Source organism: Camelus ferus, chromosome 33 (genome assembly GCF_009834535.1).
Source record: "Camelus ferus isolate YT-003-E chromosome 33, BCGSAC_Cfer_1.0, whole genome shotgun sequence".
Classification (NCBI taxonomy): domain Eukaryota; kingdom Metazoa; phylum Chordata; class Mammalia; order Artiodactyla; family Camelidae; genus Camelus; species Camelus ferus.
This window is the reverse complement of record NC_045728.1, coordinates 6,649,260-6,665,299: the sequence shown is the minus strand read 5'-3', so window position 1 is coordinate 6,665,299 and position 16,040 is coordinate 6,649,260. Positions and strand designations below refer to the sequence as shown.

General features: G+C 43.3%; 1 protein-coding gene across 1 annotated transcript; it reads left to right on the top strand.

The window, feature by feature from the left end:
- Positions 1–1,556: 1,556 nt before the first annotated feature.
- On the top strand, positions 1,557–14,042 carry EI24 (EI24 autophagy associated transmembrane protein). The gene is made up of 11 exons (XM_032472329.1): positions 1,557–1,729; positions 4,383–4,492; positions 7,198–7,343; positions 7,900–7,960; positions 8,893–8,959; positions 9,503–9,627; positions 9,942–10,061; positions 10,403–10,514; positions 11,196–11,307; positions 11,725–11,799; positions 12,853–14,042. The coding sequence occupies exons 2-11, from the start codon at positions 4,451–4,453 to the stop codon at positions 13,013–13,015; spliced, it is 1,023 nt and encodes a 340-aa protein (XP_032328220.1). The 5' UTR covers positions 1,557–1,729; positions 4,383–4,450; the 3' UTR covers positions 13,016–14,042.
- Positions 14,043–16,040: the final 1,998 nt, after the last annotated feature.

The window sequence follows — 16,040 nt, the reverse complement described above, 5'->3', positions numbered from 1 at the left end:
AAGTTTATCTCTTGCCATTTCTCCTCCTATTCTATTCCAGCCATACTGGACAAATGACAGTGTTCTAAATATGCTGGGTAACTTTGCTTGTGTTTTTTCCTGTGAGTAGAATTCCCTTCCCACTCTTTCTTCTCTTTGTTAACTCTTCATTGTTCCTCAAGACTTTTTGTTTCTATCACATTGCATTTATCATGTTGTCTGTGTTCCCACTGGAGAGAAGCAAGTTGAGGCATTATGTATTCCAATCACCTGGCCAAGATAGATAGCTAGCAGGCCCTGGGTAAATGTTTCTGTAGATCACCTGGGAGCCTGTTAGAAATCCAGAGTCTTGGCTCTCCTCCCAAATGGACTGAATGAGGCCAAACCTAAATGTTGGGGTTTGGAGCAGAGAAAAATTTATTGCAGGGCCAAGCAAAAAGAAAGGGTGGCTCATGCTCAAAAATCCCAAACTCTCTGATGATTTCTGGGGAGAAATTTTTAGGCAAAATTTGGGGTAAGGGCTACAGGATGTGTGGTTTTCTTCTGATTGGCTGGTGGTGAACACAGGGTGGTGTTCCAGAAATCTTGTGCTCAGCCTGAAGTTTCCATCCTCCACCTGGGCGGGGCCTTAGTTCCTCCGGAAGAACTCCAAGATACTGTTAAGTATATTATTTGAGGAGCAACCAGGACCCTGCCCCAAGGCTGCACCATTGTTTCTTGAGTGTTCCTCCCTCGTCTCCGCACTCCCTCCCTTCTCTGATTAGCATCTTTGAATTTGCCCTTTGAACCTCAGGGAAGGTCAAGGAGGCTGAATGAAGCCTTCTAACAAGAAATGGGGCACACACGGAAAGGATTTGTACCAGGAAGGACCCCACAGGATCCTGCTGTTACAGAAAGATGAGAAGAAATAGGGAGTGAGAGTTACAGAAGACTGGGCACAGGGAAGAAAAAGGTTTAGGTCTGAAGTCAAGAAATTGCCGTCTCCCTGGTAGAGACTGGTGGGGAGAGATGAAAAGCTTTCTTTTTACTTTATCTTTTTTTTAATCTCAGCCAACACTTTGCCGTCAGAGGACACCCCTAAAGACCCCAAATTGCACGGCAACTTGCCCTATTCTTAGTCATTTTATTTTTTTTAAATGCAATTAAAATGTCATTTATTTGTGCTTGTTCCTGGATGTGATTGGGTGTACGAAGTAGTCGTTTTATTCTTAATCACTGAGTGAGCTTCATTTAAACCCATCATTTCTTAGTACCCTTTGGTTACAGAAAATCTCCAACCAAATAGACTATAATAACTTCTGCATTTCATTATTCTCCTGCTGTTAGGCTTCATAATAGAAGGACAAGCAACTCTGTGGAATTAAGTGGGAGCCGGCAAAGAACAAGACACGGGATGGGGAAGGACAGCACCTGGACCGCGGTCGGGGAAAGAAGCCTCCAAAAGCGACGGAAAGCGTGCGCGCCGGACAGACTGACTGCATTTCCCAGGCTCCGTCGCCCACGTGGCCCCGCCCCCCGCCACCGAGGCCCCGCCCCCTCCGCCCCGGCGGCTGGACTCCGCGCCCGCCCGACTTCCCAGCGGCCCCGTGCGGCCTGGGCATGCCCAGTGCGGGCACAGCGGCTCCGGCCCTGGTAGCGCCCCGGCGGGAGCGGGCGGCCGGGCGCAGAGGGGCGCGGAAGAGCCGAAGGGGCCCGCTTTGGGCAAGAGGCCGGCCCGGAGCCGGAGCCGCAGCGGCGGCGAAGCTACCGGGTAGGTGTAGCTCGGCGGGGCCAGGCCTTGGCGCCGCGCACAGCGGGCGCGGCAGGGGCCCCGGTGTCAGGGGCGGTGAGGGCAGCAGGGCCCGAGCGCCGGCTTGGGGGATGCGGGCGGGGACTGCGGGAGGGACCCCGGGCGGGAAGGTGCTGCTGCGGCGGCGGGGCAGGGCCGGGGCGCGGGACGCAGCCCGCCCCGGTGGGCGAGCCTCTGCCCAGGTGCGGCGCGGCTATCTTTAGCTCCCCGTGTGATGGGAGGTGAGCGTGCTCCGCGCCTCGTGCACGGCTGTGGCTGCAGAGGGAGACCAGCTCCCAGTCGGAATTACCGAGGAGCTGGCGGCGGGGGGAGGGGGGAAGTCGGGTCCTTTCGGAGGCTCTGAGCAGTCCGGGGAGCCCGGTGGGAAGTGAGGATGCTTACCTTTTCTACACCTGGAGTGGGATGTGACAGCCTCCTGCTTTCTGGACTTGGGTTTATTGACTTAGAAATGAAAGTACAGGACTGCGCCTCAGTAGATGCTTAGTAAGTTCTCATGACTGTTTAGAAATTTAATGACCAGCAGTATCTACAGAGACTAGTTTGTCCATGGGATGCTCGGGTTAAACAAAAATCCTTCCTCATTGCAGAGCTTGAGTGAAAAGTCCCGACTGAGGATTTAGAACACTGGGGGTTTGAAGTTCGATGTAGCCTTCCACTGCTGTAATCTTGGGCAAGCCATTTAACTTCAGAGACTCGGTTCCTCCATCTGTGAAATGATGTGAACCAGATTCTTATTGTTTCCTTCCACCTCAACTGGAGGCTTCCTCCGTGTGACTCAGCCTCTGGTTTCAACCTTTGGCCAGTTGCTATTCGCCATGCCTCAGCTTTTTGTCAAACCAGATAATTCACCAAATGTTTCTGTAGGAAGGCTGCTAGGATCTCCGTAGAAAATTGAAGTGACTTGTCCTTGAAAGGCCACTGTTGGTCAGTAGGTAGTCTGCCACTGGGTACTTGCAGAAGCCAGGTGTTGATGGCCATGGTTCAAGTATCACAGCTGTTCTCCTTGGATTAGAACTGACACGCTTCGAGCTGTGTCAGCACCCTGTGAGAAATCCAGACTAAGTAATTGGCTTCCTTAAACTCCCAAACTAGCTCCTTCTGTAGTGGGATTATGTTTATATAGAAGTTAAGCTTTTAGGGGGGAGGGTATAGCTCAATTGATAGAGTGCCTGCTTAGCATGCATGAGGTCCTGGGTTCAATCCCCAGTACCTCCAGTAAAGACAAAAAATAATCCTAATTACCTTACCCCAAGCAACAACAAAAAAACAATAAAACTGAAGTTTTAAAAAATTATTTAAAAAAAGAAGTTAAGCTTTTATTTTCATGTTATTGCACTTTGTATTCAAAATCTATGAATAATTTTAATAGCTTTAATTTCTAGATGAGGAAGTTAAGAGTGAATCCATGGTAGTGTTTACGAACTAGTGTCTCACGTATTGTCACGGAGCATTCACTGTTCATCTGGCAGTGAGTTATCCTATCATTCAGGGGTTTTTGTTTATTTTTAAGTGGGAGCATTAAAAGTTTCTTACCCTAGAAACTTCTCTACCTGAATGAGTGCTTGTGTAGGATTTGATCCAAGGAGCAGATGGTACATAGTGTTGGGCAGGTTGCCTTCCTACTGCTCTGTTCCCTGCTCTTCCTGTTCTGGATGGCAGGCGTCCAGTTGGGTCAGTAGGGTACAGCTGGGTGAAGTGATCATTAGGGAAAGCATGCTTAGGTTTTGAAGTTTGAGGTTTCTACAAGCTGCCTGTGAAATTGTCATTATGGTCCGTCTCTTAAATTGAGAATACCCTAGATCAGCTTAGTCAGGTTTGAGAACTTTAGAATCCCAAGTTCTTAACTGAAATTTTGAAAATGGGTTTTCCGTTCACTTTAAAGACATTACATAAGAGTATAGTATTTTGAGAATATTTATACATGTGAACTTTCAAATTATTTTATGAAGCTAGATTGCTCATTCACCTAAGAAATAAAATGTAGTGTGTTAAAGAATATTTATAAACGCAAACTTGACTTTTTTGGGACCTAGTTTAAAATCCATTGTTTTTTACATGCTTGTTAAAATTGTGCACATATGTATATATTTCAAGTTGGTAGACAGGGTCAAGTATTTGGATGTAGTGGGAAATTTCACATCATACCATAAGCTTATCTATGAGATGAAGGGCCCTGTGTGTGAAGTGTGTATTTAGTAATTTTTGTTAGAACTTTCAAGTTGCTCTTGTATTTTCATTCAAGTAACATCAAGCACAACTATTGCTTAAGAGGATGTTGAAATGTAATTATCACGCATCTCAAAAGTCTCAGAAATGGGACGTGTAGGAAGATAGTCAGGGAAATCAAGGCCCAGAGAAGAGACCACTGGTCCATGAGCACGGTTACCCCACGTGAAAGGGAAATGATGGTAAGTGATTTAAAAACTTGACTGATTTCAGGCTTTTCAGCAGATACAGGTATAACCTCACTTTGTCCACTGCTAGCATCTACCTAAGTGCTAGGAGCCACTGCACTCCCGTTAGAGAAGTGTGTGGAAAATGTCATCGTGTGCAAATACACATGAAGTAACTCGAACATAAATACTTTCCTCCATTATGCTCCGTCTGTCTCCAGGTCCTTCATGATGAAAGACTGGGGGACGCGTCTCTCTCTGTGTAGTTGGTAGTTTGGGTGGTGAAGAGATGGCTGACAGTGTCAAAACCTTTCTGCAGGACCTTGCCAGGGTGAGTACATCAGGTCTTCCCTTGACCCTTTTGCTGCAGGAACTGACTAGGAAATCCTTTAGGTAGTTTTGGAATGTTTATTACATTTGTTGGTTTTTTTACATACAGGTTTTCATTCTAATTCACAGTACTCAAGAGAGGTGTTATCCTTCATCTTGCAGAAGCTTGGGAGTCCTGTCTAGTGAGTGTCTCTAGTTTTGGAACCCTGGTCAGCTTGGCCCCAGACCTTGTTTTTTATTTAAAGTTTATTTTGGAATAATTTTACACTAACAGAAAAGTTGTAAGATCGTACAGAGCTCCCCTGTATCCTTCACCAGGTTCTCCTAACGTTAGCATCTTGGTAACCATGGCACATTGAACAAAACCAAGCAGTGAACACTGGTACAGTACTAATACCTAATCTTCTTAGTTTGGATTCTACATTGTAGAACCTGCCTTTTTCTGCAGTTGATGATACTCTAGGAAAACGTCCCATAAAGATCTGTGGACGACCAATCACCCAAATGATCAGTAGCATAAAATTCCCTTATAGAGGATGTCTGAGTTCTAATGCCCTGGGTGTAGCACCTGTAGCTGTGTCCCTGGGAGCAGGAGAGAGGCCAGCTCTGATGGGGAGTGGCAGTGTTCCCCAGTGGGCGTGTTTAAAAGTTTATTACCTTTGAGTAAAGAAGGGGAATTAAAGGAATATTTTAGAAGAGCCGAAGAGAATTCATGCAGTGTGATCTACTTTTAATACCTTACGCCCTTGTCTTCTGTGGTAAAATTTCAGCCCTGGGTTAGTATTCCAGAGTCCACTTCATGTGTTTGTCTGCCCCTCTGGACTAAGTATCTTAGAGGCGGGGTTCTTGTCATCATTCTAGCACATCCTAGGCCCTCGGCCATTTGAACTTGGCTATCTTAAATATTTAAACTATTTGTGGATGACTTAGGAGTTAAAAAGCAAAATAACATTAAACATCACTCATAGATAAAAGATCAGGTGCACACTGCCAGTTTATGCCCTTGTCAGTGGTAGTTCATAAACTTGTCCATTTCTCTGTATCCTGGCAGTTTTCTCTAAAATTTTTTTCCCCTCATAATAGGGGAAAATGCCATTCTTTAGTCCAGGTTGGCCATTGCTTCTAGAGTGCCTTTTTCCACTTCTTTATGAAGTTGAATACACCAGTCCTTCCCCCTCTACTTTGGACATAAATCTGTTGTGGCATTTACTAAACTGCACTTTTTTTTTTTTTTTTTGGTTTACTTGTGTACTTTTCCTGCTAAGTTATAGTTTGTTGAGCAGTTTTGTATGGCTGGTGTCTAGTTCATTGAAGATGCCCAATGTGGGAGTGGGTGGATGAGCAAGTGCAGCTCTTTGACCTGGGTGGCGGGCAGCTCTGATGTTTGTAGTAATGACAGTAACTTTTCTGCAGTTGGGGCTCTTCCATTTATTGGCAAGTGCCTCCATCGCTGATTTAAGACTTAACCCTCTCCCCCACCGTACGTTGTTTAAAGACATTCTCCTCCAGCTACGCTATCATGTTGTTTGTGTCTTGTGTGGCTTGCTCTTATCCTTTTCACAATTTTACAGTAATTATTTCTTTGTGTCTTTCTCCAGGCTTGGTCCAGCCCTGGTCCTTTCTAGAGACCAGTGTTTAATTTATCCTTATATTGCTACTTTAGTACAGGATATAGATCATACTGTAGGCATTCAATTGATATTGGAAGAGTACAGGGGAGGGCAGTAATTTGGCTTTACAGTATGGATAAGTGTTGGAGGGATTGGAAAGCCACTGTTTTGCAACCATGTTATTCAAGATTTGGACAAGAATTGTCAATCAAGCTAAATCTGAGGGAGGGAACTTGATGAGCAGGATATTCGCCTGATCTCAGAAATGTCTGCCTACAGTTTACTTACTAGTTGCAAGGAGAAAAATTTGCAGCCATCCAGTGGAGCTGGATGACACCTTGATGAATGTGCAAAACTGACTGAATATGCAAAATTGACATCACAAAGGGCAGACAGACATCGTGTGCTTCTGGATGTAATACCCGGAAGAGCACAGCATCACTTATGTGATACTCCTGCCAAAAATGTGGGACCTGGGTTCTGAGCAGGAGGAAACAAACTAAATTGAGGACACGCCATAAAATAACTGGCCTGTGTGCTTTGCATAAGATGACGAGCTAAAGAGCTGTTCCTGAATAAAGGAGACTTTTAAAGAGATGACAGCTAAATGCAACATCTGATTCTGAACTGATTTCTGATACTTGAGGGGTAAAAATGCTGTAGAGGACATTCCTGGGACACATGGAGAAATTGGAATTTGAACTGCCAATTAAACTATTTCAGTATTTTCTTGAATAGGTAACTATCTTGTGGCTATATAAAAGAATATTATTACTTTTAGGAAATACACACTGAGGAATTAAAAGTAAAGAGACACAGCAATCCACTCAAGTGATTTGGAAAATGTGTATATATGAATAATAATAAATAATGTGGCATAAAATCTGATGAATCTGGAGAAAGGGTATTAGGAAGTTCTTCATTCTTGCAGCTCTCCTGTAAACTGGGAATTATTTAAAAAAAAAAAAATCAAGGCTCTCTTAAGCCATGTAGCAAACTAAGTACAATGATTTCCACTGTTATTTCACTTTATGTCACTTTGGAAAGCTTTCTGATCCACAGTCATCTTCTTTAAAAATAACGTTCTTGTTTCTAGGGGATCAAAGACTCCATCTGGGGAATTTGTACCATCTCAAAGCTAGATGCTCGAATTCAGCAAAAGAGGGAGGAGCAGCGTCGAAGGAGGGCAAGCAGTGTCCTGGCTCAGAGGAGAGCGCAGAGTATAGAGAGGAAGCAAGAGAGGTAAGGAGTGGAGGCTGCTGTCAGAGGGTGTCTGACCTCCCAGGGAGCATTTTAGCAAGTGATTGATCCTTAGTATAGAATTCAGACTCTACATAGTTCCTTGGCATTTTAGTACCCCATTATTTGTTGTTTGTACTTTCTCCCCCCCAAAATGTTATGGGCACAGCCCCCCCACCCCTGGACATTGAATTAAACTCAGGTCTGGGAGAAATCCTTGTTCAAAATATGGTGTTTTAAAAAAATCAGAATGGATTGGTGGATACTTGTAGGAATATCTGTGTGGATTTTATTTGAAGGAAGAACCTCAGACATCCTCTTTTAATCTTCACCAATCTTGGATTTTGGAAAATATATTTTTTTTCTTTTTAAGAAAAATTGCTTCTCTTAAAATATTTTTAGCCTTTTCTCATTGACATTAGGAGAGAACATTGGGAGAAAAATAACTGCTGGAAAAATAATGTGGTGCCAACAAAAGACAAAAAGGAGAGCTACTGAATAACAGTACGGAAATAGCCTCTATGCCTTTTTTAAGCTAAATACATGTGGTCTTTTCCAGTGAACCGCGTATTGTTAGTAGAATTTTTCAGTGCTGCGCTTGGAATGGTGGAGTATTCTGGGTAAGTTTTTTCCTCAAATTCCAGGTGCCTTATAAGCGTCTTCAAATAGTTGCCATGTTAATGGTTCTCAACTGTCTTCTTGAACTGAGACAAGTAGCTTTTACCTGCTGATATCTGGGCTTAAGACCATAACTCAGGATTCTGTGCTCCTGCAGTGATTTTATCCCCACTCAGAGAATACTTGGCTGTAAATGTCAGGGATAAGCCTGAATATATACACCTTTTTCTTAAATGATTCATTCACAAGTTTAACATGTTAGGTAACAATTTCTGTTGATACTGTCTGGACATTTTGGCCAAAAGCAACTATGGGGGCTCAGAGGGGAAGGGCAGATGGCCAAGGTTCTCCCTGCCTCTGGTCATAGCAGTGTATTAGAATTGATTACCATTGAAACCGATACTGGAAGGTTGCCTGCAATTAACTGAGAACCAACGCAGGCTTAATTGAAATTTGAGTACTTTGAAGAACAGGTAGTTAAATATTTTCTTTGACCTGGAATGGAGTGTAATTCAACTTGTTAATCTAAACATTTCACAGATGTTTTTAGGTGTTAACTTTAATTAATAAAATGTTACTATGAACTTAGTATATGCCTCTATTTTGGCCTGAATACTGATTGAACTGCTCATCTGTGCCCCCGAAGCTTTACTGTTTTCATAGGCAGTGTCACGTTTGTACCTCTCAGGTGGAGGACGGGGAAATAGAATTTTGGTGCCTCTTCAGGCCTCCTAATTTATAAAAGGCACTTCTATCTGGAAACTAATTACACTGAAACTTGGAACTCTTGTTTTATTTGTTTATTTTTTCAATGGGGAAACACATTGTTTTTCTATTACTGTGTAACAAATTAGCACAAATTTAGCAGCTTAAAATGGAACTGTTGTTGTAAAGAAGGGCTTTTAACGTTTACCTTATTGCTTCCCTCCTTTAGTTGAGCCTCCTCTTGTTTTATCGAGTGTTTATTCCTGTGCTTCAGTCAGTAACAGCCCAAATTATTGGTAAGTCTGTACATTGCTCCATGCTGTCTGCCTGGGATGGAGGGGGGAGGTGTTTCCCTGTCTCCCTCAGTTTATTGAACACTTCCTCTGTACTGGGAGCTTTAGATGTCTTTAACTCAGATCTCTCAACAACCCTTTAAGTGGGTATTGTTATAGATACCATTTTATAGATGAGGAAATGGAAATTAGTTACCAAGCTTAAACCATTAGGAAGTAGCAGAGCTGGGACTTAAACCTGGGTGGCTTCCTGCGTACAGTGTACTGTTTTTTAATCACTGACATCTCAGTCACCACCAGGTAAGCAGGTTTGTCTCAAGGTAAGCAGCACATATGTATGGCTACTCTGAACTGGAGTTGTGGCCACAGTTGGGTGTGTCTATGAAGAATAAGATCACCTGAAATAGGTGCAGTTATGTGCTGGCAAGAAGCAAAGGTGTCTGTGTGTGGAGGGGGAAAGAATAGTCACCAGCGAGGGATTGCGTCTTTGGTCTTCTGGTTTTCCACTTCTCCAGTTAAACCAACAGCCTCTTTCCCCTTCCTTAGGTGACCCATCACTCCATGGGGATGTTTGGTCATGGCTGGAGTTCCTCCTCACGTCAATTTTCAGCGCTCTTTGGGTGCTCCCCCTGTTTGTGCTTAGCAAAGTTGTGAACGCGATTTGGTTTCAGGTAGGTCCAGGGCAGCACGGGGTCTGGGTTTTACTGCGTGATGAGTCATCAGGTGGCAGATTTCAGTGTATGAAGTTGGTGGCCATGTAAGGAGCGATTTCACAGCCTTGACTTTCCTTGGTCCAGCAGCCCGTGGGTGACCTTTGTGCTCCTGTAAAACGGACTCTCTCTCAGGTTGCCGCAGCATCTTGTGGCCACACATCCAGGGGCTCCCCTCGCCCGGCAGGTCTCCTGGCAGATCAGCGCCTTAGCTTTGGGGGTGGGTGTTGAGGCTGCTTGCTTCACGTTCTGGTGAGCTGCTTTCTCTCTTGCAGGACATAGCTGATCTGGCATTCGAGGTGTCAGGGAGGAAGCCTCACCCATTCCCTAGTGTCAGCAAAATCATTGCTGACATGCTCTTCAACCTTTTGCTGCAGGCTCTTTTCCTCCTCCAGGTGAGACTGGCCTTCGGGACACATGGGCAGATTCAAAGAAGAGTCACTAGAGGGAGCTTCACCAAGACAGTGTTGCATTTATACTGAGCAGATACGTTTATGGGATGTGTTGATTTTTAAATCATTTTTTTTCACAGAAACAACTAGAGACTTTTAAAATCATGAAATGATAAGAAACGCTCTTCCCTGCCACCCTGGGCATTCTCCACTCTCCTGCGATTTAGAACCTTGAGGAGCAACGACCAGGCTATCTGGGCAGAGAGTGATGGTGCAGAGTGGCAGGTGAATAGCGTGAGGTCTCCGGAGCTTTGGAATTAAGATTTTCCATACTTGTTCCCCAGGGGATGTTTGTGAGTCTCTTTCCCATCCATCTTGTCGGTCAGCTGGTTAGTCTCCTGCATATGTCTCTTCTCTACTCACTATACTGCTTCGAATATCGTTGGTTCAATAAAGGTAAGCCTGTCTAACGGAACTCAGAGCTTGGAGGCCCAGTTTGGAAATGCTGCTGCTAAGCAGACTTCTTAAATTCTTCAACTTAGGTTCTTGGCAGACCGCCTTTGGAATGAAGCAGCCTTTTTGGCAGAAGGGAACCTACCTTTGGCTTAGGGGGTTTTACCCTTAACTTTGATGCTGGGGCGTATAGCAACATGGCATTACCCTTACGGTGCTTAATGCGATGTAGCTCTGACAGCCATAAGATGGCGCAAATGAGCACGAGTTATTCTGAATTAGAGAAATGAATTTGACGTTGGTGCACTCAGATTATCTTGGTGATATTTTGAAAGTCCTTGGCATATTTGTCTGGGTGTGGATGGTTGAAAGGGGTTAACTGATTTCTAGAGGATGGCTACCTTTTGAGGCTTTGCTTTGTTCAAGACTAATCCTGACAAAGGATGCTGGTGTTGTAATTCAGAACTCCCTTAGCCTGCCAGCTTTGAAATTGTGGTTATTGAATTGTAAACACTTTGCAGAGAAGCTTTATCAGATTTAGACAATTTTAATTTATATGTTTTGGCTGTTTCCTGAATGGCAGATCTGTACCTAAAACATAAACTTCAAATAAGTTGTCTACCACATTTAGTCATTTGACTAAGCGGAAATATGCAGCCTAACTGTATTGGCTCCTTGTTTTAGGAATTGAAATGCACCAGCGGTTGTCAAACATAGAAAGGAACTGGCCTTACTACTTTGGCTTTGGTCTGCCCTTGGCTTTCCTCACAGCAATGCAGTCCTCCTACATCGTCAGGTAATTGGACTGTTGGGACTTGAAGGGAACTAGGAAGAACACTCAGGGTAGGGAGCACCTTTTGTGTGCCTGGTTCTCTGCCAGGCCTTCCACATTCTTACTTGGCTGTCAGGTGGTCTGTAAGGATTTTTCTCCTTGCCAGAAAGCTGTAGGCGTTTGTCAGTTAGCATTAAAATACAGCCTGCGTAATCCTAGAAGCCATATTCTTCTATGTTGCTTCCTAGAACAGTGTTAAACATAGCCAGTGCTTAGAAAAATCCTTTTGTTGTCATTGTTGGGAAAAGATGTCTTTGCTATATTAAGGGTCCATAAGTCATGATATCAGCACTGGAGGCAAAGAACTTTGGGCTTCTAATACCTTCAGAGTCATGGCTACTATGAAGGTGACTAATTATTTCTTTTTCTTTTTTTAAACAGTGGCTGCCTCTTCTCTATCCTCTTTCCTTTATTCATTATCAGCGCCAATGAAGCAAAGACTCCTGGCAAAGCGTAGTAAGTATTAGCCAGTATTAGCTAAAGTGTAGTTTTTTCTGTCTAAAGGATTGGGGCTGTGGTATCACAATTATGTGAGTGTGAGACAGTTTTACTGAGGGTTCTTTTTTTTTTTAAATAACCTTACATTGCAGGAAAACATTAACATACAGTTTAAGGAGGGAAACACTTCTGGGCTATACCCCCTAATTTTCCCCATGCATAGGTGCAAATAAATTTTCAAAAATTGATGCTATTATACATATTCTTAAAATGTAGCAATTCTCTGAATAAGGCATTTATATACAACCTGTAGTTAGGTTCATTTTTGTAAGAATGGCCAACTTTTTAAAAATAGTGAGCCATATGATTGGACATGAGTTTATTGATAATGATAGTAAAACAGAGTATGTTAAAATGACTCTAGCAATATTAGCACTCAAAGTTGTATCACTTCAAAGAGAAACCCAGTCTTTTGATCAATTTTGGTTAAGTCAGTGAGGATACACATATAAGAAACTTCAGATCTGTTTGGGTTCCTGAATGCTCTTGCTGTCCAGTAATGCTCAGTGTGTGTCTAAGTGTAACTGACTTTCTCTTGAAATGCTTGAAAATGAAATACACACAGCATATGATATCTTAAGACATAGCTTGAATTTTGTACCCTAGGAAAGCACTTTATTGAATCAGAATTAAAGCTAAAGTAGAACTTTATTTCCTCTAAGTCCTGGCAAATGGTGATTCCACTGTACTCATGTCAGTGACCAGACCCAGTGCATTTAAAATAAAAAAATTTGTTTTACTGGAGTTCTGGGGGTTGAACCCAGGACCTCATGCATGCTAAGCAGGCAGTCTGCCACTGAGCTGTACCCCCCACCCCAGTGTGTTCTTTAGTTGCTGCCTTGCTGCCTGTTTAACCCCTGTGTCTAATATCTGCACCTGCTTGATCAAATTTCAATTGTCTTATTTTCCCCTGTCATTTTAAATTGAATGTAGTCAAAAAAATTATCAAATAATGAAAACAATTTTGATCAACTAGGGGCTCTAACAAATTTGACCTCTTTTGCCTTTTAGCCTTTTCCAGTTGCGCCTCTTCTCCTTGGTGGTTTTTTTAAGCAACAGACTCTTCCACAAGACGGTCTACCTTCAGTCTGCCCTGAGTAGCTCAACTTCTGCCGAGAAGTTCCCCTCGCCGCACCCATCTCCTGCCAAACTGAAGGCTGCTGCGGGCCACTGAGTCGCCTGCCATCCAGAGGGGATGGGGGGGATTGCAAGGACGCTGTGGCAGCTCCTCTCCGTGTTCACCTCCCCCGCCAGGGAAGGCAGGACCCACTCTGCCAAGGGCCCTGTGCACATTCCCTTCTCTCTGAGGAACCCTGATTTTTGTCTCTGGTGCACGTAAGGCAGAAACTTCCTGACACCAGTATGGATTTTAAACACCGGTGAGTCTGAAAGGACCACAGGTTTTTCTGCAGCTCTTTTCTAGCATTTGCCAGCCCCCCGTGCCTGGACTGGTTTGAATACTTTTTCTCCCTGTGCCATTTACCCTCCCACTTCCTGCCTTCCACCCACCACCCTGGGATGAATGGATTTTTGTAATTCTAGCTGTTGTATTTTGTGGATCTGTTATTTTTGTTTTTCTGTGAAGCACATATATTGGATGTGGGGGGTAAAGGAGAATCTATTGCTCCTGGCCACTCCCTTTATAGCCATCACTGTCTTGTTTCTTGTAACTCAGGTTAGATTTTGGTCTCTTGCTCCACTGCAAAAAAACAAGTCTGAAGAGATGGGACAGGCGGAAGGACCTCGCAGCCAGATCTGCGGGGTTTTGAGGAGTGATTTTTCTTTCTTCCCCTTGAAGGGGAAAAAGCTGTTTTTCACTGGTACCTTTAAAGTTCCCCAACTGTAGGGTGGTACCAGTTTTGGACAAGTGCCACTGCAACACAGAAAGCTCAGAGAAGCTGAACTTGTAACCTCTGGAGGTCTGAACTTCACTGTTGGCCACTGCTGGGTCTGTCTGGTGTTTCAAAGGAATATTGGGTGCTGCAAATAGGAACTGAAGGAGTAAACTTATTAAACCCATTACATCTGTGATTGCTTGATGTTTTCCTGTCATTTTAAAGAGACTAAATATAGGGGGAGGGGACAGGCCTCAAAACACTTGTATGGTTTTAATATGTCACAGATGTGAGCTGGTTTCCCACAGGAGTGTAATGGTTGAATTTAAAGATCATCACTTCAAGAAATATATTCATGGAACACAAGATTTTGTCTTGCAATAATTTGGAAGATTTAGTTCTGAAAAAGTTTCCCCGAGGAAGTTTGGGTTATATGATTATAATCATGTCAACATCTTGTGAAAGAATTTGGGATTGAGTTGTTTTAAAGTCTGTATGTACATCTCTCCTGTGTATTTATGAAGGGAGGGAGATCCTTTTAGACTTCAACGACCTGAACATTCTCACTGGGGAAGAGATTAGACGTTCAGTTAACAGAAACCCTTACTGTGCAGAAGACAAAATAAGGATTTAGAAATTGTTGCTAGGAGATGTAAACCAAGTTTGAAATAGAGAAGGTTTTAAAGTCGTGAATATTTTGGAAGTACGTGTTTCCAGCTTGTGAACAAAAAATTGTAAAAGACACTTGAAGATGTCCTGGCTGTACTCTGACATCTCTGGTCATTCAAGAAGAGCAGTGCAGTAGTGAGAGTGGTTTGCAGAAGATCTCAGTATTTCATCAGCTTGCAACTGATCAGGATTGTCTTATTTAAGATTAGTTACTGAAGTTTTTAAAATTAGATTAAAATGGCCACATCTTTGCTGCCTAAAATTCCTATTTGTGCCAGCTAAGCTGATCTTAGCTTAGTGTTAGAAGGTGAGGGAGGTTGAGTTGATGAAGGCCTGTGGAATTATCCAGCACCGTGCCTAGCTACAGAGAATGCTTGAAGTTGAAGTTATTAGAAGTGAGGAATCTGTAAAGTTTTATTAGTGTAAATAAGAGGCCAGGCCTGTGCAAAGGCTCGATTACCAAATCTCTCTTTTTGTAGGTATTCCTGATCTCATGAAATGTAAACAAAAGCAGTGTAAACTTCTGCCTTTTCCTGGGGTATGACCTCTGAGGGGAGGGGTTAGGAAATAGGGACCAAAGGCGGGGTCGGCTCTGTTTTTGTCAAGTTCAGAATGGCAGTTTAAGGCAGACTGAGAGTAACTGAAAATCGGGGAGGGCACATCACTAAAGGTGAAAATGAGAGCTTGAGTTTCAGTCATGCAGCCAGGAGGCTCTAAGGAAACATGTTCACAGAAGCTCTTTCCAGGGACAGACATCACAGCTTGGACAGGTCTGTATGGTTCAAAATACTACCCTTTTATCCTGCCCTAGAGCTGAGCTGTGCGTTATAGCACCTCTAGAAAGTAGATGCTTCAGACCTGAGTATGTTGTCTGCTGGGAACTTAAATGGGCAGACTTGTGCCCTGACTTGTTAATTGTTCTGCACTTAGCAACGGCCAAGATAAAGTTTACAAGAAATTGTGACAAATTGGAATAAGCCCAGAAGAGGGCAACTAGTGGTTAGGGGTTTGTGAACCACCTTAAAGGATAACATCTGTGGAAGTAAAAGGGCAACTGTAATTGTTCACTGTTAATTATCCATCCACTTATTTTCTGATTACAGAAGTAGTTCCCTTACTCAGCTTCTGCACTCCGTGTTTACCTCCGTGGAGATTGCTCTGGTAAAGGTTCTCAGTTCTTCAGTGGTGTGATGGAGGACTGTAGCAGTCACCTCCGCCCCCCACCACCATCCCAACATTCCTCCTATGCTACATTCCAACCCATAGAGAGAAGCTAAGAGGAAGCTGACTTCAGGTGATTGTGTAAGTTAGGTCTCTTTAACAACCAGAGCCAAACATCCAGTAAAATATACTGGATGGATCTAAGTGAGTACATAGAAACAGTAAAGGATAAAGTGAGGGGGACAGATGACTTAATCATGTAACAATCATTTGAGCGCCTTCTTTATCAGGCTCTGTAGGGTACTGGGGATTCAAGGGTGAACCAGAAATAGGATTATTGTCCTCTTGGACCTAACAGTACAGTGTAGGAGACTGAGAAGTAATCACATTTTTCAAACTTACGTATTGAAATAGCTACTATTTTCATAGATCTCAAGGTTGGGTAACCTGGCCCTGGAGGAAATTTAAGTAATTCTACAAATAAAACTTAAAATTCTAATAACTACTTTCATAGATACTTGGTAAGCTGTTGCA

Excerpts from the sequence above, each read along its gene's own strand:
- EI24 (XM_032472329.1), top strand. The coding sequence starts at position 4,451 with ATGGCTGACAGTGTCAAAACCTTTCTGCAGGACCTTGCCAGG. Across the intron at positions 4,493-7,197 it reads TTCTGCAGGACCTTGCCAGG|GGGATCAAAGACTCCATCTG; the intron begins GTGAGTACATCA and ends TCTTGTTTCTAG. Across the intron at positions 10,515-11,195 it reads ATATCGTTGGTTCAATAAAG|GAATTGAAATGCACCAGCGG; the intron begins GTAAGCCTGTCT and ends TCCTTGTTTTAG.